Raw genomic sequence first — 26,864 nt, 5'->3', positions numbered from 1 at the left:
TTTTTTAGTAGTTACTCTATGATAGCTAATAAATATGATATTTACATTATTAAACACTTTCCAAACTTGAGACAAACCTAAAATAATATATATATAAACACACACACACATAGAAAATAGATATTTATATAAATGCCTGAGAACCACTCAAGACTCCCAGTCGCAGATATAACTTTTACACAGGAGTGAACTTTCACTTATTTTTTTCTCTCCTTTTTACTTCTAAAACTCAGTAAGAAACAGAGACAGGCTTACTTGTCAAACACAGCACGAAAATTATAACCAGCCTTATGATTTTTGACAGAGAAAAAGAAAACGACAGGAATTATTCCTTTTAAATACACACAAAAAGAAGGAAAAAAACTCATCGGCAGCCTCCATTGAGAGGAGGAGGAAGAAGAAAACGATGGCTTTGCAGGCAGGGGTCTCCACTTCCAAGGTTCTCATTCTCGTCGGTGCAGGTCTGCCCCGCCCCCCCCCCCCCCTCTCATCCTTCCTTTCCCTTCTCCTATTATATTTATAAAAGCTTTGAATAGAAATTTATTTATTTTGTTACGATGATTGACCCGATAAAGAAACTAATCTCTTTCAATCTTGGTTTTTTGCTTTGCAAATATCAACATCTCATATAAATTGAATTGGTAGAGTTTATCTTTTCTGTTTCTTGTTTGGTTGCAAAAATCTACGAATATTTGATAGGATTTTATTGTTCTTATTTATGCTAACATATTCCTTCAATCATGTCTCTCTGTGTTTTTTTTTAAGGTTTGACTAGTTCGATTATTTTGAAAAATGGACGGTTGTCTGAACTCATTGGGCAGCTTCAAGAATTACTCAAGGGTGTTGATCAAGTTGAGATCGCCCCCTACAAATACGATAGTGCTCTTCTTGCAGCCCAGGTTTTTGCTTTTTATTTATTTATTAATAAGAAATGGATTTTGTTTTCATAGAAAAGCATAACACAAAGGGATAATCATCTTGTTTTGATACATGAAACAAAAAAAATAAAATAGCAGATTTCTCAACTATGTTTGAACAATGTCAGTTTAAATTAATGCAGAAGTGTGCTCATGTGGGTTTTTTTTTTTTAGTTATAAATTGAAATAACTTATTTCTGCATTAGTTTAGCACTGCTAGTTTTAGAGATCCTATGTGAAATCATCCCATGGAGGAAACCCTCTAATCAAATCAAGGGGATTTTCTTCCCAGAACCAAAGAATTTTAGGTAATTGAAGTCCATTGGAATGGTGATAGACTGCATTCCATGCGTGTTTTCTTCCTTTAAGGTCGTAGTTGTATTATTATCTGTGAGTTTTGAGAAGATTTTTGAATCTTCTAAGGGGTGATTGTATCTTTTCAAACTGATTGACATGAATAACGTACGAAACTCACCTTGATGTTTGGAAACGTTGGTTTTAGGATAACAAACATTGTTCTTAAAAAGGGGGCATTAATGTGCGGAATAGTAACTAGTTAAATTTCTAAGGGACTCAGGGTATTTGATGATTGTCAGCAATCTATTATATTTTTCTTCAGGTTGACTGTTTTTTTTGTGTATTCTCATGTGCCTTAGATTCGTCAATTGGCGCAAGAGATTAAGGAGTTGACCTTATCCAGTCCTGTAACCATCTACAATGGAAATTCTGCTTCTAATGGTAAGCACAGCATATTTTTTCTTTAGAGCTTAAGATTCTAAGTAGTTTCCTTACTTTCTTGAAGCGATATTGATTCTTAGTAGTCCACGTTTTGCCATGTCCTTCAATTTTTATATTCTCATGTTCTGAATTGAAATTTCCTTGGATCTTCTATTGATACTTGTATGCAGTAGACCAACCTTCCCAATGGGTTTAAAGTTGATTAAAGTGCATCAAATCTGTCAAGTTTTTGTCCGGCTCTAACAAATCAGTGTGTTATATATGAGGAGGGTTAACCTTTCAGGACTCTGATAAACATTGATTGTTGGTTCATTTTACTGTGAGATGCAATGTATGCTTTGAAAGCCATATGTGGATCAACCATTGCAGACTAGAACATAAATCTTAAGTTAACTGCAGTTGAGATATCAAGTGTATCACGAGACTGCTTTCTTATTTTGTTTTGTTAAATAAAGCCTAAACAAGGACTAGATAACTCTCTAGGTAAAAATATTATAGGATTTAGAATTTTCTCTAAACATGTTCTTTTCTTGATGTCAGAAAGTGACACTCCTACACTTGGAAGAAGACAAAAACTTGACACGATCAAATAATTGATGTCTTCTCCCAAATGCAGGAGTGTCAAAGTAATAAATAACTCGGCAAGATCGAGGTCGATTAAATAACTCGGCAAGACCAAGGTTGATCCACATGGAGGTTAACTATACAAAACTACAAATAATAAAAGAAACAGAGTTGAAGAGAACTTTGAAGATGTGATATTAACATAAAGATTAAACAAAGATAAAATAATTGCCAAGGTTAGAAGATCCATTGATGGTATTTCAAATAAGTATAGTATAATTTTTTTTATTACTTAATTAGAAACGACGCACAAAGAAGGTTTCAATCAGATGATTTATCATTAATGACTCATTTTAAATTATTAACATGATCATACTAATTAACTTATTTGAGTAACACTAATATTTGTAAATGTTGTCAGGTATTCATGGTGCTAACTTATATCCACAACAAATCGAGTTCTTTTAACAGCACAAATGTCAGTTATTCATACAGTAGGCTATGAAAGAATCAAGTATTTGTTGTGCCAAAGGTTGTACACCATGAATCTAGACTCACCACTTAACAAGCAAGGTTTTAAGAATAAGATAACAATTATAAAACATGTTAATAGTAAACTTTCTTGATTATATAAATATTAAAGTCCATGTTGAGTTTGTACTACACTTATTCTTACACTATTAGTGTAACTTTTTTTCACCTTGGCAAATATAAACTTAACTAAATATAATGAAGAAGAAAAACATAAATAAACAAGATAAGAACATAATTATGATATAAATTGACTAAGTATAGTAAAGGAAATGATAATCATAAACAAGAGATTAATGAGAATATAACATAAAATAAAACTTGAACATTACAAAAATACAAAGAAAGAAAGTAAGAACAATATCATTATTTGAAAACCTAGATGCCTAAATGTATGGTAAATGCCCCTTTCTATAGGCTAAAGTTTAGAACTATTGATTTGGTGGCTAACTATTGATTTGATGGTTGGATAAAACGTCATTGATAACATCAGAATTTGAACACATGATTTTCATGAAAGTTGTGGTTATTTGTCTCAACTTTCTAACAAAAAAAGAATAGACTCATTTGGACTTTTAGAACTCGAGATATGGGCTAAACACCGAACAATGTCTAAGCTGCAGGATAAATTCAGACTTTTCTTTTGTTGCTAAGATTTGAACTTGAAAACGACAATATTGAATCTTGGACTCTTCATGAATGTTTTAGGCCAATGTCTTAGCTTTCATCAAGATAAATCATACATAAATTCAAGATCCATAGCTTTAGTTATGACTATTCCAGTTTGAATTGAACCAGCATGTGTGTTCTTGAACATGATGGACCAATAAAATCCATATTATAAGATTTTTGATGTCTTTTTTGACAAGAAATGACTCCTACATGCCTCAAAATGATAAAATTTAATGACATTATTTCCTTCATTGTTGGGAATACATCTTTAAAATAAGTAAGGGTCATCTCAATAAAAGTTCTTTACTTGGCTGAAAAACTTTCTTTTATCTTGGGTACTCCAAAGAGCTGACAAATCTCTTGTAACAAGAATAAATAAAGTTGTCATAAAAAAACAAAAAAGGAATAATATATATTTGAAGTTAACCTAAAAAAACACATTAGAACAAATTTTGTTTTATTCCAAGTAAAGCCCTATAACTATGTGTTGATATATTGAGCATAAAAAGAAAGTTTATTAATATCTTGATTAAGAGGTATGTAACAGACATATAAAGCTAATGAGAATTTGTTTATTTGAATAGATCAATGAAAGTAAAATGATGAATGTCTTGTTTTTGGATTTTGTAAATTGTTTTTTTATTTAATGCTTTAATTACCAAGGATTAATAATAAGCTAGTTGAGGGGTGTGATCGCTACTTAAAAGTGCATTTTCATTAAAGTTTTATATCATCATATTGCACTTAAAGTATCATTAAATTTTTTAACTTAAACATGTTTTATAATAACATGTCTGATAATATAAAATATATTTAATTTATGGTAAATACTCATTTTAAATATAGGTTTGCAAAATAGGCATATCTCACAATTCAGAGTATTGATTGATTTGTTTAACTATTGAAATTGAGAAGATAAAAAGAGGGTTAAGCTTAAAGAACAAATTCTAGTTGAGTTGGTTCAATTGAAACTAGAATACTATTTAGTTTTTGGGTCATAATTGAAGCTATAAACCTTGAATTTATATGTGGTTTATCTTTATGGAAAGCAAAAATATAGGTCTAAAACATTAATCAAGAGTCCAAAATTCACTATTGTCATTTTAAAGTTCAAATCTTAGCAACAAAAAAAGAAGTCTGAATCTATCCTGCAGTCCAGACACTATTCGATGTTTAGCTAATATCTAGAGTTCTAGAAGTCCAAATGAGTCCATTCATTTTCGGTTGGAAAGCTGAGACAAATACTCATAACTTTCAAGAAGATCATGTGTTCAAATTCTGATATTATCAATGACGTTTTGTTCAACCATCAAATCAATAGCTAACCACTAAATCAATAGTTCTAAATTTTAGCCTAAAAAAAAGGCATTTATCATACATTTAGGCATTTGAGTTTTCAGATAAAGATATTGCTCTTGCTTTGTTCCTTTATAATTTTGTAATGTTCAAGTTTTATTTGATGTTATATTCTCATTAATTTCTTATTTATGCGTATCATTTCATTTATTCTTCTTGGTCAATTTATTTTTTAGTAATAAAAAGAATTTGGACTATACTTATTTGAAATACCATTAATGAATTCTTTAACCTTGACAATTGTTTAATCTTTACATTAATATCACATCTCAAAAGTTCTCTTCAACTCGGTTTCTTTTATTATTTATGGTTTTGTATAGTTAATCTCCTTGAAGATCGATCCCGGTTTTGCTGATTTATTTATTTTGACACTCATGCACTTGGGAGAAGACATCATTTATTTGATGGTGTCAAGTTTTTGGCGCTGTTGCTGGAGAGGTAAGTTACTGTATAAATTTTATTTTATTTGATTTTATCAAATTTTTGTTTCTTCCTTTTCTCTTTCCTTTCTACACTTGTATAAGAGTCTGGTCATGCATATTAAATGGTAGACTTTTTAGGAAATCTTTATCATATTTAGAAAATATGGTCGCAAAGGATAATTAGACACTTGATAATGAGAATAACCGTGTTAGATTACTTAGAGACCATATGAATCCAACAAAAACAAGTGAACCATCATGTATAGTTTTCCCTCTTGATTCATCTCACTTCAATTTTAAACCAGGTATTATTAAACTTTTATCTATTTTTCATAGCTTAAATCTAGAAAATCCATACTTGCATTTAAGAGAATTTGATGAGGTTTGTAATACTTATAATGAATCAAATTGTAGCATGAACACCATTAGATTAAAGCCTTTTTCTTTTTTAAAAAAAGGATAAAGCTAAAACATGACTGCAAAATCTTAGGTCAGGATCCATTCGTGCTTGGGATAAAATGCAACAACAGTTTTTTAAGTTTTTTCCTTCTCATAGAACAAACTTTTTCAAAAGATAAATTATCATTTTCACTAAAAAATCAGGAGAAACATTTTACCAATGTTGGGATAGGTATAAAGACCTGCTTAATACATGTCTCATTATGGTTTTGAAACATGAAAATTGGTTTCACATTGTTATGAAGGGTTCACACCTAAAGATAAGCAAATGGTGGAATTGATGTGAAATGAAACTTTTGAAGATAAAGACTCTAATGAAGCAATGAAGTATATAGACTTGTTAGCTGAAAATGCTCAAAATTGGAACACTACAGGCACTGGTAAAACTCAACCTCATACATCTAGTGGAGACGTGTACAATCTTAGGGAAGATCATGGCTTCCAAGCCAAATTTGCATCTTTAGCTAGAAAAATCGAGGCACTAGAATTGAAAATGTGTAGTCAATTAAAATCCATTCAAGAAATTATATGTCAAATCTGTGAAATTAATGAATACTTAACCAATGATTGTCAAACTTTGTCATCTTTTAAGGAATATTTTCATGAACAAGCCAATGCTTTAAACAGTTTTCAAATGCCACTTGTTAATCCATACTCTCAAACATACAACCCTAGTTGGAGAAATCATTCAAATTTTAGTTGGAAGAGTAGTAACAATAATACACAAACTGATTTGACTTGATCCATGTGTTGGCTTCCCGAGCTACTTGCACTTGAATTGTATTGTCCTTTGGGATTTTGCCGTGGTTGAAAGGCAACTTACCTTTCTCTTGAAAATTGAGAGTAGTTTGAGCATTTTGAGTGTTGTTTATCTCTTGCTTTTCAATGAGTGCATTTAGTGTTTCCTCAAGATTTCTTCTAGGATGGAGAACATAAATAGATACATATCCATGAGAATTTTGAAAATTATAGTGTGCTTAAAATGGTGGCTGTGAAGTTTGTGTGTTATTGTCACTACTTTTCCAACTAAAATTTAAATGATTTCTCTAACCAGGGTTGTACGTTTGCGAGTATGAATTAGGATTTGACATTTGAAAATTGTTTATAGCATTAGCTTGTTCATAGAGACATTCCTTGAAGAAGGCAAAGTTGGACAATCATTGGTTGAGTGTTCATTAGTTTCACAGATTTGACACAATTTCTTGAACAAATTTTAATTGACCACTCATTTTCAATTCTAGTGTCTCGATTTTTCTAGCTAAAGATGCAAATTTGGCTTGGAGGCCATGATCTTCCCTAAGATTGTATATGCCTCCATTAGATGTATGAGGTTGAGTTTTACCAGTGCCTCATAAGTGCCTGTAGTGTTCCAATTATGAACATTTTCAGCTAACAAGTCTATGTACTCCATTGCTTCATTAGAGTCTTTATATTCAAAAGTTCCATTTCACATCAATTTTACCATTTGCCTATCTTTAGGTGTGAACCCTTCGTAATAGTGTGAAATCAATTTTCATGTTTCAAAACCATGATGAGAACATGTATTAAGCAAGTCTATATACCTATCCCAACACTCGTAAAATGTTTCTCCTGATTTTTTAGTGAAAGTGGTGATTTATCATTTGAAAAAGTTTGTTATATGAGAAGGAAAAAACTTCAAAAACCGTTGTTGTATTTTATCCTAAGCACGAATGGATCCTGACCTAAGATTTTGCAACCATATTTTAGCTTTATCTTTTAAAGAAAAAGGAAAAAGCTTTAATGTGATGGTGTTCATGCTACAATTTGAGTCATTATAAGTATTAAAAACCTCATCAAATTCTCTCAAATGCAAGTATGAATTTTTTAAATCTAAGCTATGAAAAGTAGGTAAAAGTTGAATAATATCTGGTTTAAATTGAAGTGAGATGCGTCAGGAGGAAAAACTATACATACTGGTGCAATTGTTCTTGTTAGAATCATATGGTCTTTAAGTGTTCTAACACGGTTATTCTTATTATAAAGTGATTAGTTATCCATTTCGACCATGTTTTCTAAAGAAGATGAAGATTTTCTAGAAAGTCTACAACTTAATATGCATGACCAAACTCCCATGCAAATGTAGAAAGAAAAGAGAAAGAACAAAAATTAGATAAAATAAAATATAATTTATAATTTATACAGTAACTTACCTTTCCAGCAACGACGCAAAAAACTTGACGCCATCAAATAATTGATATCTTCTTCCAAGTACAAGAGTGTCAAAGTAATAAATAACCTGACAAGACCGGGGTCGATCTACAAGGAGATTAATTATACAAAACCACAAATAATAAAAGAAACAGAGTTAAAGAAAACTTTTGAGATGTGATATTAATATAAAGATAAAGCAATTGTCAAGGTTAGAGAATCCACTAATGGTATTTCAAATAAGTATAATTCAAATTTTTTTTATTACTCAACTGGAAACCATACACAAATGAGGTTCCAATCATATGATTTATCAGTAATGACTTATTTTAAATTATTAACATGATGATACTAATTATCTTATTTGAGTAACACCAATACTTGTAAGTGTTGTCAGATATTCATGATGCTAATTTATATCCATAACAAATCCAGTTCCTTTCATAACACAAATATTGGTTATCCATATAGTAGGCTATGAAAGAATCAAGTATTTATTGTGCCAAGGGTGTATACCATGAATCTAGACTCACCACTTAACAAGGTTAAGAATGAGTAAGATAACAATTATAAAACATGTTAACAACAAACTTTCTTGAAACAAACATTAAAGTTCATGTTGAGTTTGTATTTTACTTATAGAGAATTCTTGAATTCTTACTTCTCAATCTTATTACAGAATAATATATTTCTGATTATATACATCTACAAATCTATATTAGGAAGGCTATTAACTACATATAAATAGGTGTTATTATTTGGACCTGATTTATAGGAAAGAAAATCTGGCTTTCTATATTCATTTTCCATAAATCAAGTTCAGATCAGATTCAAATTTGTCTTGATTTCTTCAGAATCTTCAACAATACTTATTCTTACACTATTAGTGTAACTTTTTTACCTTGGCAAAAATAAACTTAACTAAATATAATGAAGAAGAAAAACATTAATAAACAATATAAGAACATAATTATGATATAAATTGACTAAGTATAGTAAAAAAAATGATAATCATAAACAAGAGATTAATGAGAATATAACATGAAATAAAACTTGAATATTATAAAAATATAAAGAAAGAAAGCAAGAGCAATATCTTTATTTAAAAACTCAGATGCCTAAATGTATGATAAAGCTTCCTTTTATAGGCTACGATTTAGAATTATTGATTTGGTGACTAGACAAAACGTCATTGATAACATCAGAATTTGAACACATGGTCTTCATAAAAGTTGTGGGTATTTGTCTCAGCTTTTCAACAAAAAAAAGGACTTATTTGGACTTCTAGAACTCGAGATATGGGCTAAACACCGCACAATGTCTGGGCTGCAAGACAGATTCAGAATTTTGTTTTGTTGCTAAGATTTGAACTTAAAAACAACAGTATTGAATCTTGGACTCTGCATGAATGTTTTAGATCTATGTTTTAGCTTTCCATCAAGATAAACCATACATAAATTCAAGGTCTCCAACTTCAATTATGACTCAAAAACTGAATAGTATTCCAATTTGAATTGAACTAGCCTAACTAGATTTTCTTCTCTAAGCTTAACTCTCTCTTTGTCTTCTCAATTTCAATAGTTAACATCTCAATCAATCCTCTAAATTGTGAAATATAACTATTTTGCAAACCTGCATTTAAAATGAGCATTTATTATAAATTAAAGATATTTTATATTATCAGATTTATTATTCTAAAACATGCTTAAGTTAGTAAATTTAATGATACTTTAAGTATGATGATATAAAACTTTAATGAAAATGCATTTTTAAGTACCGATCATAAAACATTCAGGTCTAGTTATTGTGTTAGCATTTCGCATAAGTGCATAGTTTTATTAGATATTTTTGGCAAGTTGCAACATTTCCATTTGTCCATCTTGATATAAGAGTTCAAAATGTAACAACACTTGTAAATTCTCTTGCACACATAGGGAGTTTTTCATCTTACCTAGTGCCAGCTGCTGCTCTTGGAGCAATGGGATATTGTTACATGTGGTGGAAGGCAAGATTCTTAATGCTTAAAATTAAAACTATTTCTTCTCACAAGTGCTGATAGTGTTGCACTTGTTAGCACATTGGCTTCTTGCTGATTGAAGTGTGTATGCATCATCTATTTGCTTTATGGCACAGGACTGGTCATTTTCAGATGTAATGTTTGTAACAAAGAAAAATATGGCAAATGCTGTTGCAACTGTGTCAAAACAAATGGAGAATGTATCAGAAACATTGGCTGTAAGTAGTATGGGCTATTCTTTTGAATAAGTCTTATGTCTTAGATAGCAACTCTATTTTTTGGATCCTTTGCAGTATTCTTAGTTCTCAATCGGCCATGAACTTGTGCAGTCAACCAAAAGACATCTAACAAAAAGGCTGGAAAATCTGGACTGGAAGATTGAGGATCAGATAGAAACATCTAAGCTCATTGCCAGTGATGTACTTTCAATATTCTCCTTTTACTATTGATAGATATCAATTATTTCTCTCTCTTTCTTGTTTTCCCACCTTTCTTCATTTCCTAGGGCATAAGGTGTGCTTAATTGTATACAAGCCAAGCTTAGCTAACCATCACTTAACATGTCCAGCTCAGCTTGTAGAAATCTGTAGCACAGTAGGAACATGAACTTGAACTTGATTGAGCTACCGAGTGAACCTGGTCTGTTATGTGGTCATAGAACAGAAAGGCAACATGATGTAGAGTAGAAAAGAGAAGGGAAAAGGCAGAATAATAGAGAGGAAATAGGGTAGAGAAGAGGGACATTTAATTTGATTGAGAAATGAAAAATCATGTGCCTGTTAAGTTTGATAGACTTAAGTAACGAAAAGTTGGATTTGAGAATCTGGTGAAACCAAAGGTTACAACAGCTTAATTTATTACACAAAGTTGTGATTGAGAAAACATGTAATATATAAGCTACATTAATAGGTTTCCCCTGTTTTCTTTTAGCACAATGTTTTCTTTCTTTTTTGTGTAGCTTTAGTTCACCTCAGTGACCTCACTCTATTCCTTGCCTGTAGTGACATGGATTTAAATATATACTGCGAGGGGGGGCTTAATAAAGAAGAACCTTGTTTGATATTGAGAATCTATGTATCTGTTGATTTGGGTACAGTTTGAATTAGAATTTGGGATCATGGTTTATTGTGGTGGTAGAAGTATTGGGTGCGGAGCAACTTGGCATTGAAGAGCACAATTTCATCCCAGTGACTCTTCACATAATCCCGTTTTACATAGAATACGACCACGTAATGATCTTCACAAAGGAAGGTCTGCATCCACTATGCCCAAAGGATTCTCTTTCTGAAAAATTAAGAAAAATGTGGAAATTTGTGTCCCAATGCATCTGATTCTGTTTCTTATGAACTCCCATACCCACTCACAAATGAATATGCAGACAGCAGATATTATTTTAACTAGATCATCTCATATCAAGATAGACATGTATTTCAGCTATGGTTCTACTTGCAATATTACTTGCATGCAGGTAGATGAGATGAAATCAAACCTTTCCCAAATCGGATATGATGTTGAATCAATCCATCAAATGATATCTGGCCTGGTGAGTTGTGATGCTGCTTCTTATTTCTAAAATTTAGTTCTGATTGAAGGATGTCTTTGTTGACTCCTCGTATCTCAAAAATCTCAACAGGAAGGAAAGCTTGGACTTCTCGAAAGCAAACAGGTTTCATTTCATCTTCTTACTCAATGAGTTCCTTCTAACAATTTGCAGTGGCTCAGAAATTTTTGAATCCATGCCATGCAGGATACCACAAACTCTGGTCTCTGGCACCTATGTCAATTTGCTGGAGGCTTTAAAGATGGGCTTGGTACTAAAGTTTATCAGGTCTGATAACCATCTGCTGCAATTTCACCTCCTTTCCGCTTATAATAATTTTAGGTGATGGACGTTTTGCCAATTATCCACTATCTCCCTGCCTCTTCCCTCTTCGTTCTCCCAGCTTGCTTTGCCAACTTTATTGGCATCTACATGGATAATGCCCTTGCTCTGTGAGGTGTCGAGGGATGGGCTTCTTGGACTGATTCTGGTCGCACCTTGTCAATCGTTGTACTTAGTTACTAATTGAACTATTTTACCTTGGGATTTTGTTAGGATGTTGGTGCTAAGCTAGCGAACCCTTCAGCAATGGCATATGAAGAAAGGTCTCTAAAGGTATGTCAACTCCCATTTTCTTCACTTATTCCTCATTCCATTTTCCATGACATGGTCCATCATATTGTTTCAGGGTCTTCAATTTATTGCTGAAACCAAAGAGTCGGATAAGGTTGAGAAACCAGTAGAAAATGTGAAGAATGATCTTGGTATCTACCCCGGTGAAAAAGTCAAAACCTTGAAGACGAGAGTACACAGGTCATATCCGGTCGGGTTTTCTTTGACCCGAGACATTGTCGGATCTGGCATATAGATTTCAATTATCTGCTGGATGTTTTTGATTTTTTATGCAGACATCCTTTCTTTTGATTCCATGATGTGCATGGTTCGTTAGATTGACTTATCGATTCTTGCATTGAAAAATGCGGGTTAGCTTTGGGTTGCTCGAGTGTATTTACCCATTGCTTCCAGGATTCTTTTGATTCCATGATTTGCTCTGATTTTTTTTTTTTGTTTGTAACTACATGTCAATGCTACTTTTTGAAATAAACCTCCAAGCATTTTGAGAAGGTTGTTTTATGCAGGCGGGGAGTAGGAGTACAAAAAAGGGTTGCAAACACAACCTAAATTCAAGTTTTACAACTTTTTTAAATAGGCAAGAAAAATCAACCTTTGCTAGTATCAAACTATTAATAATCAGAATCTTATAATGGAAAATAATAGAAAATTTGAAATTAAATAAGAAATTCAAAAAAATTAAGGAAAAATAATAGAATCGATTCAAGCACTATCTTTTGAGGGAGAAAATCCATGTAGCCAATGATTTAGTGGAGCAAGTCTCCAATAGAATCGGGTTTTGAGAGCCTCCTGAAAAAAATTCTACTCAAAAAAAAAAAAGAAAGCTTGATTCATTGGTGTGTAATAGAAAGTTATGGTATATTTTTAATTGCTATGCTAATTTGATGCAACTAGAATTTTTTTTTTGAATTTTTTTTATTTCATTTATTTATAAAAATATTTGTTCAATCATATTCATTTGTGACATAATATATACTCATGTAACTATTCAAAACCTTTAGTTTTTATATGCTTGCATGCATCTATTTTTAAATATATTAAGCTTTATTGGTTTTATGATATTCAGCCATATCTAAAACCTTCTTTCCGAGTTATTCTTATAATTAAGTGCCTGTTTGAAAGTATAATTATGACTATTTTTCGAAGTGTTTTTCACTTATAAATATATCATAATAATAATTTTTTATTTTTGAAAAATTATTTTTAAAATTAGTACATCAAAATGATATAAAAACACTAAAAATTATTAATTTGAAGTAAAAAAAAAATTCAAATTTTTTTCAAAATGCTTTTAAAATACAAAAAATAAACAGGGTTTAAGTTGTAATTTTGAGAGTCTTGGAATTTGAATGCTTGATTGTGTAGTATTTTCATGCATTAGAATGTGAAATATAGCCAAGTGAAAATGGTGTCTTTTATCACCGGGACTTTTCTAGTTCTCGTGAAAGGATTTTCTGCTCTTATGAGGTGGAAATTGTGCACAGGATGTCGAAGAAAGAAGCAAATAAAAATAATGAAAAAATTACCCCATCATCCTATGGTTTTGACCTAATGATACTTGTTTATTGAATTTTTTAAAAAAAAATCATATTTTTTAACTTATATTTGGATCCGTGCATAACACTTTACATCTTTTGACTAAATTTTTTTTTTTAAAAAATAATCTATTTATTTACAGACTTACCATTACTTTTTATTTAATGTCTAAAGTACCACTGAACCCAATAAATAACAAAAATCCCATTCAATTACCATTAGGGTTTTTTTTTTTTAAAAAAAAATAGCCGTTACTCTCACTTCCGGTAAGTACAACAATGCCACAACTAACACTTATTTAAGAAGAGCACCATTTTATTCTCAAAACACACCCAGAAATTACAAAAGCATAACAACATCATTTTCTTCTCAAACAAGCTGCAAAAAGTCTGGATTCAAGCCAATTTTTCAGAAGCAGAAGAATACAATATTCTTCTTAAACAAGCTGTAAAAATTCGAGATTGGGACCAATTTTTGAGAGCTTAAGACACCATATTGTTCTCTAATCTCCACCAAAATTTCCACCTAACAACATTGCTAGGTGCAATCCATCATATGCTGCCACAATCTCTACCAAATACCCGACATGCATTTCCATAGTCACTCACCAAATTTGACAAATAAATACTCATTAACATGTTATCATCTACATAAAATGCTAATAGCTTATAGAATTGTAACAGTTTGGATGGACTGGAGTAAAAAAAAAAAAAGAAGATGCATAAAACGTGGAAAAAGAGCAGCTGTTAGGATATTGAAAACAAAAACTAGTAAAAATAATCTCTCGGGTTATTCTTGATAATAAGTGGAAAGAACAAGTAATTTTTATTTCTTATCAATAAAAAAAGGTTAGAGTCACCATTTAGTATCACTAGAAAATCTTAATTAATCTTAGTGTCAGGATAGAGGAGATTGATTGTATATAGGGATGACGTATCACTTATATCACACCTTACCTAAGATAAACTACATTGTTTGTTTGTTTGATTTAAAGTAAAGTATTGTTGTATTTTCTAACCATTGGTCTATCTAACATTTTTAAAAAGTCATCTTTAGTAAGGAGATTTTTATCTTATCTGATTAAAACTTAACCGTACTAATGTCAAAAAAATAAATAAATAAAAGAAAGAATCTTTTTATTCAATATCAGGAATACGTTTTACATATAAATTTATAATCTTGTATATTAAAAGAAAAAAAATAAATTTTTTGGTGTTTTTGAAATGTAGGCCAAGTTTTCATGGATTTAATAAATTGGTTATTAAATAAAAAAATTCATGAAACAATATCAACAAAAGTATTTTTTGAATTTTAAAAAATGCTAAATCATGCCTTGTATATTTTTTTTAATTTTCTTTGAATAAGATAATTTTTCTTTTTTTGTAATTTTCTGAAAACTTTTAAAGGAAAGCAGGTATATTTAATATCAGGTCAATATTTTATAGTATAAGTCTACAATCCAAATATTTGTATTTGAAAAACAAGCAAGGTATCTAAAAATAATTTTAAAATGGTCCTTAAATTTTAAAAATAATATTTGGGGTTTGTTTGGCAAAAACATAAAAAATAAAAAATAAATATTTTGGGAAAATCAACATGGCAACACGCCCTTATCAATAAAAGTAAGGTTTAAAAAATACCTCAAGGCTGTGTTTGACAAACACGTCTTAAGGACAAAGTTTTTTTTTTTGCCAAAATTTCATCCAGCCAAACATGACCTTAAGCTGATGGACTCAGCCTAGCTGCATGGGCTAGGCCTCTGAGTCTAAATTCTAAACCTAAAAACAGAACCCAAAATTAAAAAAAGAGAGAGTAAAGATCAAAAGAAGAAAAATCCTTGAATCTCAATGAAGAACACGAAGAAAAAAACAAAAAATGTAAACTTCAGATTTCATTAAATCATCAACACAAAAGGATGCAACATGCAACATGCAACACTAAAACATAATCATACATCAAAAAACTAAAATGAACTTTGATATGAACAAGCCGACCCTAATAGCAACAAAACCCTAAACCCAGCATTCAAAAGTTTTAAGGATAGATTGATCTAAGATAAACTTTAAAAAAACCAAATAAATGTGTAAAATGGTAATGTGTGTGCTATGATTTTGATAGAAGCTCAACAAGGAGGCTAACACATTAACAAATGAGAAGACCCTGTATTCAAGAACATTCAAAGTTAAAACTAAAAAACCATCCTTTAAACCCAGAAAATGCAGCACCACACTTTAACTCATAAAAAACATACAAACTTAACAATAAGACCTAAATATAGTAGCTTGACTCAAGCATACTCATGTACACTTCAATAAACATAAGAAAACATCAATAAAGGCAGAAAATTAATGCAACAATATTTAGATCAAGTTTCATAGCAAATATATTTTGAAATCTAACAATTTGAAAACATTAATTTGCCACATCTTTTAGGTTTCAAAAACATGAAACCTCTTCAAATTTTAAAGTGGTTAGTTAAAACCCATAAAGGATGAGCTTATACTTAAAAAATATTTTAAAAGGCTGAGAGGATCCTAAAAAAAGTGACCTATGTCGACACTTATATTTAGAAAAATTTCTATAAGCTAAAAGGGAGTGAACCCATGTCGACACTTATGTTTAAAAACAATTTTAAGAGGCAGAGAGAACAAATCAATGGAGGATGCTTTTATTGTACCAAGAAAATTAAGTACATCCCTCAGAGAATGATCGTACTTGAATGTAGGAGATATGTGACTGTTATAAGATAGTATGAAACATGAAAACTCCTACTAGAGTATGATGTTAATTCGATAATACATCGGAGAGATAGGAGATTTAATATCAATTTCTGTCCTTTAGAAATTACTTTGCATATAGAGGAGATTGTCGAATTTTCAATATTTATAATGGATTTACTTATACAGATTGAAAAAAGAAGAGATTTTCATGATTTAATAAGCATAATATGAGTGTTTTGTCTTGGTATTTGTGACAGTTAGAGTGGTATGCTATCACCATATTCTAGTTCTAGTTGCAACCTGACTTACTTAATAGATTACATTCCTATTAATGAATTGGGCTTTGTTTATTCATTTTCTTGCCAAAAATGATTTTAGTTAAAAACGAATTTTAAATGACTTTCTTTTAACAAGTGTTATGATAAAAGTCCAACACAACACAATTGGGCTTCTAATAACCAAACCGAATTTACATTGAGCTCGGGACAATTAAATGGGCCCGACAACATGGCTCAAGTTGGGCCTCCGATCATAAACCGCCCCCAAGTTTAATCGAACCGACATCAAATTGGTACATAATAAACAAAGAGAGAATCAATCGACTGATTGTTCTCTTTTCTCTCTCTTCCAAGCTTCTTCGCTCGTCCACCTTAGCACCACCGCGCAGGTTACTTCTCTTTTCTTCTTTCCTTTTTTTTTTTATTTAAATTTTCTGATCTTATTCAAGTTACACAAGCGATTTTTCCGCTGTTCCCCCCCCCCAATTCACGTTCTTGAATTTGGATTTTTGTTCTTTATTTTCAGATTTTTATTTTTTTCTTATTTTCTCCGATCTGATTTCTCCCTGCTTTTTTTAATATATTTTTTTCTAATTACTATGTTCCTATGTTATTTTTCCTTGGTCCTATGTTACTGTGTTCGAATTAATTTAGGAAAAAAAGTAATAGAAAAATTGGAAATTATTAGATGACTGATCGGGTATTTGTTATTGGTGTGTGGGAAATAGAAACAGCAACCATGCCGAAGAACAAGGGAAAGGGAGGAAAGAATAGGAAGAGAGGAAAGAACGAAGCCGATGACGAGAAGCGTGAGCTTATTTTCAAGGAAGATGGGCAGGAGTATGCCCAAGTGCTTCGCATGCTCGGGAATGGTCGTTGCGAAGCCACGTGTATTGATGGGACCAAGCGTCTTTGCCATATTCGAGGAAAGATGCACAAGAAGGTCTGGATTGCTGCTGGTGATATAATTCTCGTTGGTCTCCGTGACTATCAGGATGACAAGGCTGACGTTATATTGAAGTATATGCCTGATGAAGCTAGGCTGCTGAAGGCGTATGGTGAGCTTCCTGAGAATACGCGTCTCAATGAAGGTATTGCTGGGGGTCTTGATGAGGAAGATGATGGTGCTGGTGATGATTACATTGAGTTTGAGGATGAAGATATCGACAAGATCTAGTTTTTTTTTTTGCTTTTTTATATTTAGTGCTAAAATGAGTGACAGCTGAGTGATGATAATGAATGCTAGAACAAGGTATGTGCATTATAAACCTGAATCTGAGATGTTAACTTGTTATATTTTATATGTAATGGCTATTTGTATCTCTCATGTGTCCTCCTCCCATATTCTGCTGCTTTTGTTGTTGATGATGCTGGTCTGGATAGCCAGTGCTGATTCTGTGTTTGGTCAAGGTTTCCATGGTGTTGGATGTTTTAAATGGCTTTTGAATGGAGAGGTATGCTGCCCTGGTAGTCTTTGGAAAGGCGTTGAGATTGTACTTTCTAAAAATTAATTTAATTAATTAATTAATTAATTTTTTATATATATTTTCAGATTATATATTAAAAATAATTTTTTAAAAATAAAAAAATTATTATTTTAATATAAAAAATATTTTAAACCGCCATTCATTGCCTTGGTTTGTTGTCAGCTTGTGCTTCTGCTATGTTATGCATCTATAAGGGAACTAGAAAGGAAAGCATTTTTTGGAAACGATACGAATTTCATGACATGAGCTTCCAGCATAAAGTTATTGCTTTCCAAAATATTAGGTTATCGTATTGCTTTGCCACAGGCAAATTTATGATGCCCTCGTGTCGCTGATGTCAATCCAGCACAATGTTTCAGTCATCGTCTCCTTCAATCCAAGCCCCTATTTGACTTCGGTTTAAGTGGTATAGAATGAGTATCTCTTTTCCGAGTTATTCCATATTTAGCAAGTGTTCGGAATGTTGCTTGATCTTTCATCTCGATCGAACGATATTATGTCATTACATTTGCAGGCAACTAAATGATTTGAAGCCATAAATCCTTCTGAAATGGACTGCAAGTGGCAGGACACGATGTTCCTCTACACATTAGAAATTTGTTGAAGATTACGACGCAACTTACGAGATACATTGCTTAAGATGAAGCATTGCATTTCACTTGATGGTGGTTTCGGTTTCTTCTCCTTGTATTGTTCAATCTCCTTCGAACACCCTATCTTGATTACCTGTTTAACAGTGATGAATGATTGGGAAAAAGTATAAGCACGATCACCTGTTCAATGGTGATGAATGATTGCTCTTTCAAACACTGATAGTGCTGTTTTCCGCCTTGATATGGATATGGTGGCCTTAAGCCTACTCTTCGTGCGCTTGAAGCCATCCATGTCATTTGATATGCAATTGATAAGTTATCAAATTGGACAGATACCTCATTAGACCTGCAGCTCTCTTTCTCGTCTACTGCTGAATCAGAAAATCTCTTCCGAAATGCAAGTCTGTGATTGCTGTTTACTGGCTCAAGTTGTTTGCCAGTATAGCTTTCCACTGAGCATTCCGGAACTCGGGTTGCCATCTGCCTTTCTAGCTAGCTCTAACCAAAAAGGCCACTTGGCTTCTCAAGGAAGCCAAGTGCAGCCGGCCACTAGAGGAAAGAAAAGGAGAGCGAAATTTAATGGTTTATGAAAAGATTTCCATAAACCATATAAACTCTCTTGAATAAAAGATTGATAGGGAGTCTTGGAAGATCTAGAAAGGTTATTTACACTAATTTAGAGAGTTTAATGGTTAGGAAAAAATTGGAGGAAAATGAAGGGAAACGGAAAGGAGAGAAGAAACCATGCATTCCTTCTCATTTTTCTTCTTGAATCCTTCATATTATAAGGTAATAACCGTTGTTGTTTTTTAATCAATTGATGTAAATTGAGTATGTTGAGCAGTTAAACATAATTGTTTCATAGATAAAATAAGAGATTTGAAGAATTCTTGCTTGAATTGTTTCATTTACATTGAAATTATGTTATTAAGCGTAAATAAATGTTGGGATAAGTGAGAATTCAAGCAATTAAGAAGAATATTATATGGGTCAAAAATCAACATAAAAGATGATAATGTAATATGTGGTTTATGACAGAAGATATTGTTTTTGTCAGATCCTATGATGCGAGAGTTTCATTATCAATAAGCCATATAGGTAGGATTTCTCCTCAACTTATTTTTCTACTAATAAGAAACGAGGAAAGAAAATTCAAATAAGGATATATTTTACTTATGCACGGTCTACTTGGTAAATTCCCTGCAACATTTGAGGCCAGTAATATCACAAAATATAGTACAAGCAGCAGTCATTTTTCCTCGATGATATCTGTTTCTGATATCAATTATTCTCAGTTAGTTTTAGCTTTTGATATGAAATTTGTTTTTATGTTGTGGGTTAAAATTTGAATATTTATATAGTCAACGGAGACAATTATTTATTCATTGTTTTAGGAAGTCCTTCCTCCTCAGTTTTGCCTTCCATCAGAGCTAATCTTTTGGTGGGATAGACACCAATTTAAATTTTGGCCACCCTCTGTTTGTGCCACAATCCAAACGGGTGCCAGGAAAGAAGCTAATTTACTACTATTATTGGAAGGGGATCCTTCATCTATCTCATGAAGCTTATCGGTACTGTTATTTAGTGCCTTTTTGTATTTGTAGTTCTTAGGAAACAAGACGTTTAAATCGAAAAGGACATGCTTTTTCTCTTGTTTCTTCTTTGCACTCCCAACTAAATAGAAGTTGAGGTGCTGTACTGCTAAATCAAGCAAGAAGGTTTATTGGGATGGCATCAAGAAATTCTTTGGAAATTATAGTCATTTATATTCTTATTCCTGCATTCTATTTCTACTCGTTTTCCAGGTTCGCCTTCTTGTACTCCCAAATCTGAAACCATATCTCCAACTTCTTGAGAAGCAAAAGAATGGGATGAAGACGCATGAAGCTTGGCAAGTTTATGGAGCCTTGCTGGTGAGTCATTGTCTACTTAATAAAGAAATGATGCTTATATTCCTTGGAGACTGGCTACAAGACCACATAACTTCATTGTGGAGTAGGTCAATGCATATATGCACATATCTTCAATTATACCATCTGAATGCTAAAGTTTGTGATTTGTCCATGTCAAAGTATCTATGGTGTGGAAATGAGATTTAGATCATCGATAACTGATGGTCCAGCCAATGTAGTGCCAACAGAATCCTCATCCTTGCACATGCTACGGGAACCAATAGCTCCGGCCCCTTCAGGTGATTCAAAAAGGGGACCATCTACACCATCTCCGGCTCCGGCTGTAGAAATTGAAAATGCAAGGGTGATAGTGGGCATCTCAAACAGCTTTGGAACGATGACTTGAATACTGGGCATCTTCTGGTATCCTTGTTTGAGCTGTTTGGCGAAAGCATTCTCTCCTTCATTCCATCTCCTGAGAAGTCATTGTTTTTGTGATCCAATGCGGGAAGTTTGTTTCATACGCATGCTACACAAATCATGATGGAATCAGGTGTTTAGAGCGCAAAATCTTGTTAAATCGCACCGCAGATTCGACTCGAAGTTTTTATTTAACTAGACTTTATATGAGGACAGTTCTTTCTTTAATTTTCATCTATTCCCCTGGACCTGATACGCAAATTCTTTTACCATTCTGATGCAACTCTGTTCTTCCATTCCCTTGAAGCTAAATTTTGAACGATGACTGAGAAGCATCCAGCTCAATCCTTGTGCCCATGTATCTATTAGTTGATGAAGCCCTCTTGAAAGAGGAAAGATACTCGTGTTTCTGTCAGCCTTTTGTTATATTAACTATGGCTGGATGGTCATGACCAAATTGCATTAGGAGAGAACCAAGTTTTAAGCTACCAAATTGCACCAATAACAGAGCATTTCATTTATTTTCTTTGTTACATTCAGCTAAACTTGGAATGCATTCGGAGAAGAAAGAAATAACGAAGACAATTAATGAGTCAAGTATAGTATAGGGTAATGGATGTGGAATTAATCAGGCAACGAGTTTAGCAGATTCCCACTCCACAGCCTTCTTCAGGAAACTGTCTTCTTCCAGGACCATCTGAACAGGCAAGAAACCCATACCATTGGCCATGGCTAGCATCATTTGCTTCGTCTCTGACTTGAACTCTTCTAAGTCCACTGTCCCATTCAAGTCATGATCAAATTGGACAAAAAGAGAACCATAGACGAGAGCAAGCTCATCCGGGTCTGTTTCCACATCCACGCCGAAGTGGGTTTCCAATAACCTCAAACACTGCAGCTCCTTCAACATTTCCCCGTAGGAAAGCCGGCCATCATGGTCTGAATCAAGGAGGGCGAAGCGGTCACATATTTGCGCGCTGAATGCTTCCTCGTCCTCCAGAAAGTTGACAATGGTGGCACCATCCAAAATCTCCACACTCATTTTTGGTCTCTCGCAATTTACTAACAAACTAGAACAAGAGAAATTAAAGGGAAGCTTTAGAGAGAACTAATATGATATTGATGAATCAGGAGTTGGTTCTGTGCTCTGTGAAATAAAGAGAAGCTTTCGAGAAAACTGATTTGATGTTGATGAATAAGAAGTTGGTCTTGTGCTTATTTATACGTAAATGAGGGGCACACAGACAGTTGACGAGCAGTCAGAAATATAGTTAGCACCCAGTTTCCATTTGGTTTTTGCTTTTCTGAGATGCTTCTAATTACCCTTTGCTGCATGGTTTTTTGACGCTTTCCAGAATCTGCTGCTTCGAGGATCGGTCGGTTAGCCACTAAAATTTTATTATTAAAACTATCTTAAACAGGTGAGCCATCAGTCATAATCTAATGGCAACGGCAACGGCAACGGCAACGGCAACTTACGAACGGGCTTTTCCCCTAATAAAATTCGGTGGGCTAGCCGTGTCTATAAAGTCGAAAATTAAATGAAAGTTGAGTTACTCGAAGGTCCCCAAATGGTGTTGCTAATTTCAAACCCCCTGTCAAAAGCAGCGACAACGGTCAATTTCCCTTCTCCTTCCGAAACAGACCATGTTCTTTTTTTATTTATATTCTAAATTTTAGTTCGTATTTATATTAAATTTTTATTTTTAATATCTGAGAAATCTTTATTGTATAATTTCACATCCTTAAATATTTAAGTCTATATTTAAATCATAATATAAAATAATAAAAATAATTGGTGAAGAGTTTTTGATATTTTAACCAAACCCTAACGGATAATCATAAATTAGTTATGATATTCATTTTACATTTTAAAACATAAGAAAAATACAATATTTTGTTTTTTTATGAAAACATGCTTCGGAAAACTTTGAGGATTTGGTTATATACATGAAAACAAAATATTTTTTTGTTTTTTTGAAAGAGGAAATTAATTTAAAAATTTTTGAGTTTTTTTTGAATTTTTGAATTTTCTTTTGAAATGTTTCAGAAAAAACTGGATATTTTAATATTAGATATGTATATATAGTGTAATTATACAGTTCGATATTATACAAAATTGATAGAAAAACATACGAGAAAATCACAAATATTTTGGAAAGGCTTTCAAATTTATTTTTGGATTTTTTTAATATTTTAATATTATAAAGTGAAGATGTTGCGAAAGAAAAGGAAGAAGATGGTTGGTGGAGAAGAAGAAAAGATCTGGTAAGAAAAACTGATTTTCACCAAATTTGGGCTTTGATTTCTTGATGCTCGGGGCATGGAATGCATCTCTATTTATAGGAGATGGAAGATGGACATCTTGTCTTTATTGGTGTCAATCTTGGCCCTTGATTCAACACAGAAAGATCTTAATCGTTGGTTTAAAGTTGTTATCATGACCTGAAAAAGTTGGTTGCTAAAGGTTGGTCAGGTTGACCAATTTGAGACGACACTATGGCGGCTATAGGAACAATTAACCAATGAGATCCACTCTAGGGTAAAGTATAATGTCAGTTCATCATAGTAGTGTATGGTTTGTCCGGTTTGGTTGAGAGATGAAGTATTAAATGCTCCTGAAAAATAGCTATCCAAACAACTTTTTCAGGTTAAAAGAAGAAGACAATGGACATTAACTAGACGACGTGTCGTTTGGTTGTCTTTTTTTTAATGTTAAAAAACAACTCCGTTTTGGACCTTAAATTAAGGTTTTTTTCCAAAGTTCAATTTGGTCATTCATCTTTTGATTTCTTTCAATTCGACCCCTAATTGACTCCAAACTTTTAATTTAATACAATTTTGCCCTTGTCGAATTTCAATATCAGCCCCGAATTTCAACACCTTTTTCAATTTGGTCCTTGGTCTTGGATTTATGCAATTTTACCATTAATTGACCATCAAACTTTAAATTTTCTTCAATTTCACTCCTGATTTTCATCAATTACCCCATAGTTCAATGTTTTTTGCAAAATGGTCCTTAGTTGCGAATCTCTTCAATTTAACCTTTAATTGACCCCAAAAACTTGATTTTCTTGTGATTTTACCCATAATTTGAATTAATTAACCTTATGAAAATCAAATTGGGCTCCTAAACTTAGATTTTCATCAATTAAGCCCAAATTGGGCTCCTAAACTTAGATTTTCATCAATTAAGCCCTTAATAAAACTAATTTAACTTATTTAAAGTATAATTAAGTTCTTGCACCTAATTAAATCTTTTAATTGGATCCAAATTAATTCTTCAACATAATTAAATTCTCAATTTGGCCCATGATTAAATCAAATTGGCCTGTTAAAATTCTAATTATATCCTCGGGCTTAATTTTTAAGTAGATTCATCCAATAACCATTTAATTTCACTTTTAATTTGCATTGTCTCTCCAGTTTTGGGTAAAATAGGATACAATTAGGCTTTCAAAGTCACAACTTAATCTTCCTATATGTTTGAAATCCTCTTCAGCCTACTTTTCCAAGTCACTAGTTTTCTTGCTTTCTTTATTTTCTTTTTTGACTTTTATTTTGGAAAGAAAAAAAGTGAATTTAGAGAATAACCCTAAAATGAGTTATGACAGTTGTCTCTCTTTACAATGTTTATAATGAAAGTCACGTGAAAGACTTTAGACAATAAGCTTTGTAAAGAACAAGAAAAAGAATGAGATTATAGACTTACCATATTAAGAAACGGTCAATCCTTTTGAAAAATGTGTGTAATGAGGGCTTAAAAGCGTACTCAAAGAAAAAATAGATGGGGATAAAAGGCACACTATTTGAATAACAAGGGTTAGAAAGTGTACTTGAAAGAAAAGGAGATAGAGTTTCTAAAGAAAAAGATTATCTTTATGAAAGACTATTGAAGTGATATGGTAGTACCAAACAACCTGTCTATTGGTAGAATTCAAAAATTCTGAAATGTTTAATTTGTTATGGGTGACCCATCCAAATGAAAAACTCAAAAGTTTTTTTCAAAGTAGTCTCATTATAATGGGTGACTTATCCAAGTAGAGAAATATAAAGATTTTTTTCGAGTGATCTTATTGTAATGGACAACTTGCTCAGATGAAAAAGGTAAAGATTTTTAAAAAATAATCTTATCGTAATAAGTGATCTGCTCAGATAAAACATTCAAAGATTTTTCAACCATCATTGTCCATCTTCACACGAGGCTGAAAATATCAGGACCTACAAGCCTGCAAGTGTGATGTTTTTAACCATCCAGGTTCTTTGTTCAAGTTGCGTTCCTGCATATATAGGATATTAAGTGCTTCCCTCTTTTCAATGCGGGAAGTTTGTTTCATACGCATGCTAAACAAATCATGATGGAATTAGGTGTTTAGACGCACAGCAGATTCGACTAGAAATTTTTATTTAACTATACTTTATATTAGGACATTTATTTCTTTAATTTTTATCTGTTCCCTTGGACCTGACACACGAAAGTTCTTTTCCCATTCTGATGCAACTCTGTTCTACCAATTCCATTCCCTTGAAGCTAAATTTTGAACGATGACTGAGATGCATCCAGCTCAATCCTTGTGCCCATGTACCTATTAGTTGGTGAAGCCCTCTTGAAAGAGGAAAGATACTCGTGTTTCTGTCAGCATTTTGTTATATTAACTATGGCTGGATGGTCATGACCAAATTGCATTAGGAGAGAACCAAGTTTTAAGATACCAAATTGCACCAATAACAGAGCATTTCATTTATTTTCTTTGCTACATTCAGCTAAACTTGGAATGCATTCGGAGAAGAAAGAAATAACGAAGACAATTAATGAGTCAAGTATAGTATAGGGTACTGGATGTGGAATTAATCAGGCAACGAGTTTAGCAGATTCCCACTCCACAGCCTTCTTCAGGAAACTGTCTTCTTCCAGGACCATCTGAACAGGCAAGAAACCCATACCATTGGCCATGGCTAGCATCATTTGCTTCGTCTCTGACTTGAACTCTTCTAAGTCCACTGTCCCATTCAAGTCATGATCAAATTGGACAAAAAGAGAACCATAGACGAGAGCAAGCTCATCGGGGTCTGTTTCCACATCCACGCCGAAGTGGGTTTCCAATAACCTCAAACACTGCAGCTCCTTCAACATTTCCCCGTAGGAAAGCCGGCCATCATGGTCTGAATCAAGGAGGGCGAAGCGGTCACATATTTGCGCGCTGAATGCTTCCTCGTCCTCCAGAAAGTTCACAATGGTGGCACCATCCAAAATCTCCACACTCATTTTTGGTCTCTCTTTATTTACTCACAAACTAGAACTAGAGAAGGTTTAAAACCGTAAATTAAAGGGAAGCTTTAGAGAGAACTAATTTAATATTGATGAATCAGGAGTTGGTTCTCTGCTCTGTGAAATAAAGAGAAGCTTTCGAGATAACTGATTTGATGTTGATGAATAAGAAGCTGGTCTGGTGCTTATTTATACGTAAATACGGAGCACACAGACAGTTGACGAGCAGTCAGAAATAGAGTTAGCACCCAGTTTCCATATGGTTTTTGCTTTTCTGACATGCTTCTAATTACCCTTTGCTGCATGGTTTTTGGACGCTTTGCAGAATCTGCTGCTTCGAGGATCGGTCGGTCAGCCACTAAAATTTTATTATTAGAACTATCTTAAACAGGCGAGCCATCAGTCATAGTCTAATGGCAATGGCAACTTGGGAACGGGCTTTTCCCTTAATAAAATTCGGTGGGCTAGCCGTGTTTATAAAGTCGAAAATTAAATGAAAGTTGACTTACTCGATGGTCGCAAAATGTGTTGCTAAATTTGAAAACCCCCCGTCAAAAACACCGACAGCGGTCAATTTCCCTTCTCCTTCCGAGACAGACCATGTTCTCTTTTTATTTATTTTTTCCCACAATAATTAAATATCGTACTATA

General features: G+C 32.8%; 4 protein-coding genes across 7 annotated transcripts; 2 read left to right on the top strand and 2 right to left on the bottom strand.

Moving 5' to 3' along the window:
* The first annotated feature begins 206 nt into the window (after positions 1-206).
* Positions 207-12,509, top strand: LOC133692152 (uncharacterized). Of its 3 annotated transcripts, XM_062112882.1 has the most exons (12): positions 207-461; positions 766-899; positions 1,574-1,655; positions 5,169-5,216; positions 9,763-9,833; positions 9,962-10,063; positions 10,175-10,264; positions 11,314-11,388; positions 11,479-11,511; positions 11,593-11,673; positions 11,941-12,000; positions 12,074-12,509. In XM_062112882.1, the coding sequence occupies exons 1-12, from the start codon at positions 407-409 to the stop codon at positions 12,251-12,253; spliced, it is 1,011 nt and encodes a 336-aa protein (XP_061968866.1). In that variant the 5' UTR covers positions 207-406; the 3' UTR covers positions 12,254-12,509. The 3 variants fall into 3 exon arrangements, with proteins under 3 accessions (XP_061968866.1, XP_061968867.1, XP_061968868.1); XM_062112883.1 differs by lacking the exon at positions 5,169-5,216 and having other exon boundaries at positions 215-461; XM_062112884.1 differs by lacking the exon at positions 207-461 and having other exon boundaries at positions 5,099-5,216.
* Positions 12,510-16,831: 4,322 nt separating this feature from the next.
* LOC133691075 (eukaryotic translation initiation factor 1A-like) lies at positions 16,832-17,874 on the top strand. Of its 2 annotated transcripts, none has more exons than XM_062111406.1 (2): positions 16,832-16,941; positions 17,281-17,874. In XM_062111406.1, exon 2 carries the CDS (start codon positions 17,292-17,294, stop codon positions 17,727-17,729), a length of 438 nt encoding a protein of 145 aa, XP_061967390.1. In that variant the 5' UTR covers positions 16,832-16,941; positions 17,281-17,291; the 3' UTR covers positions 17,730-17,874. The 2 variants fall into 2 exon arrangements, with proteins under 2 accessions (XP_061967390.1, XP_061967391.1); XM_062111407.1 differs by having other exon boundaries at positions 16,854-16,941; positions 17,287-17,874.
* A 3,548-nt stretch (positions 17,875-21,422) lies between these two features.
* LOC133690784 (uncharacterized) lies at positions 21,423-22,313 on the bottom strand. Its single transcript, XM_062111047.1, has one exon. The coding sequence runs from the start codon at positions 21,984-21,986 to the stop codon at positions 21,573-21,575; it is 414 nt and encodes a 137-aa protein (XP_061967031.1). The 5' UTR covers positions 21,987-22,313; the 3' UTR covers positions 21,423-21,572.
* Positions 22,314-25,646: 3,333 nt separating this feature from the next.
* On the bottom strand, positions 25,647-26,609 carry LOC133690837 (uncharacterized). Its single transcript, XM_062111106.1, has one exon. The coding sequence runs from the start codon at positions 26,208-26,210 to the stop codon at positions 25,797-25,799; it is 414 nt and encodes a 137-aa protein (XP_061967090.1). The 5' UTR covers positions 26,211-26,609; the 3' UTR covers positions 25,647-25,796.
* Positions 26,610-26,864: the final 255 nt, after the last annotated feature.

This window comes from Populus nigra, chromosome 4 (assembly GCF_951802175.1).
Source record: "Populus nigra chromosome 4, ddPopNigr1.1, whole genome shotgun sequence".
Lineage (NCBI taxonomy): Eukaryota > Viridiplantae > Streptophyta > Magnoliopsida > Malpighiales > Salicaceae > Populus > Populus nigra.
Note: the sequence above shows the minus strand (reverse complement) of the source record. Positions and strands in the feature narration are given on the sequence as shown.

Coding starts and splice junctions, on each gene's coding strand:
- LOC133691075 (XM_062111406.1), top strand. CDS start 17,292: ATGCCGAAGAACAAGGGAAAGGGAGGAAAGAATAGGAAGAGAGGAAAG.
- LOC133690784 (XM_062111047.1), bottom strand. CDS start 21,986: ATGAGTGTGGAGATTTTGGATGGTGCCACCATTGTCAACTTTCTGGAG.
- LOC133692152 (XM_062112882.1), top strand. CDS start 407: ATGGCTTTGCAGGCAGGGGTCTCCACTTCCAAGGTTCTCATTCTCGTC. Junction 9,834..9,961: donor ATTGTTACATGTGGTGGAAG/GCAAGATTCTTA, acceptor TTTATGGCACAG/GACTGGTCATTTTCAGATGT. Junction 12,001..12,073: donor ATGAAGAAAGGTCTCTAAAG/GTATGTCAACTC, acceptor ATATTGTTTCAG/GGTCTTCAATTTATTGCTGA.
- LOC133690837 (XM_062111106.1), bottom strand. CDS start 26,210: ATGAGTGTGGAGATTTTGGATGGTGCCACCATTGTGAACTTTCTGGAG.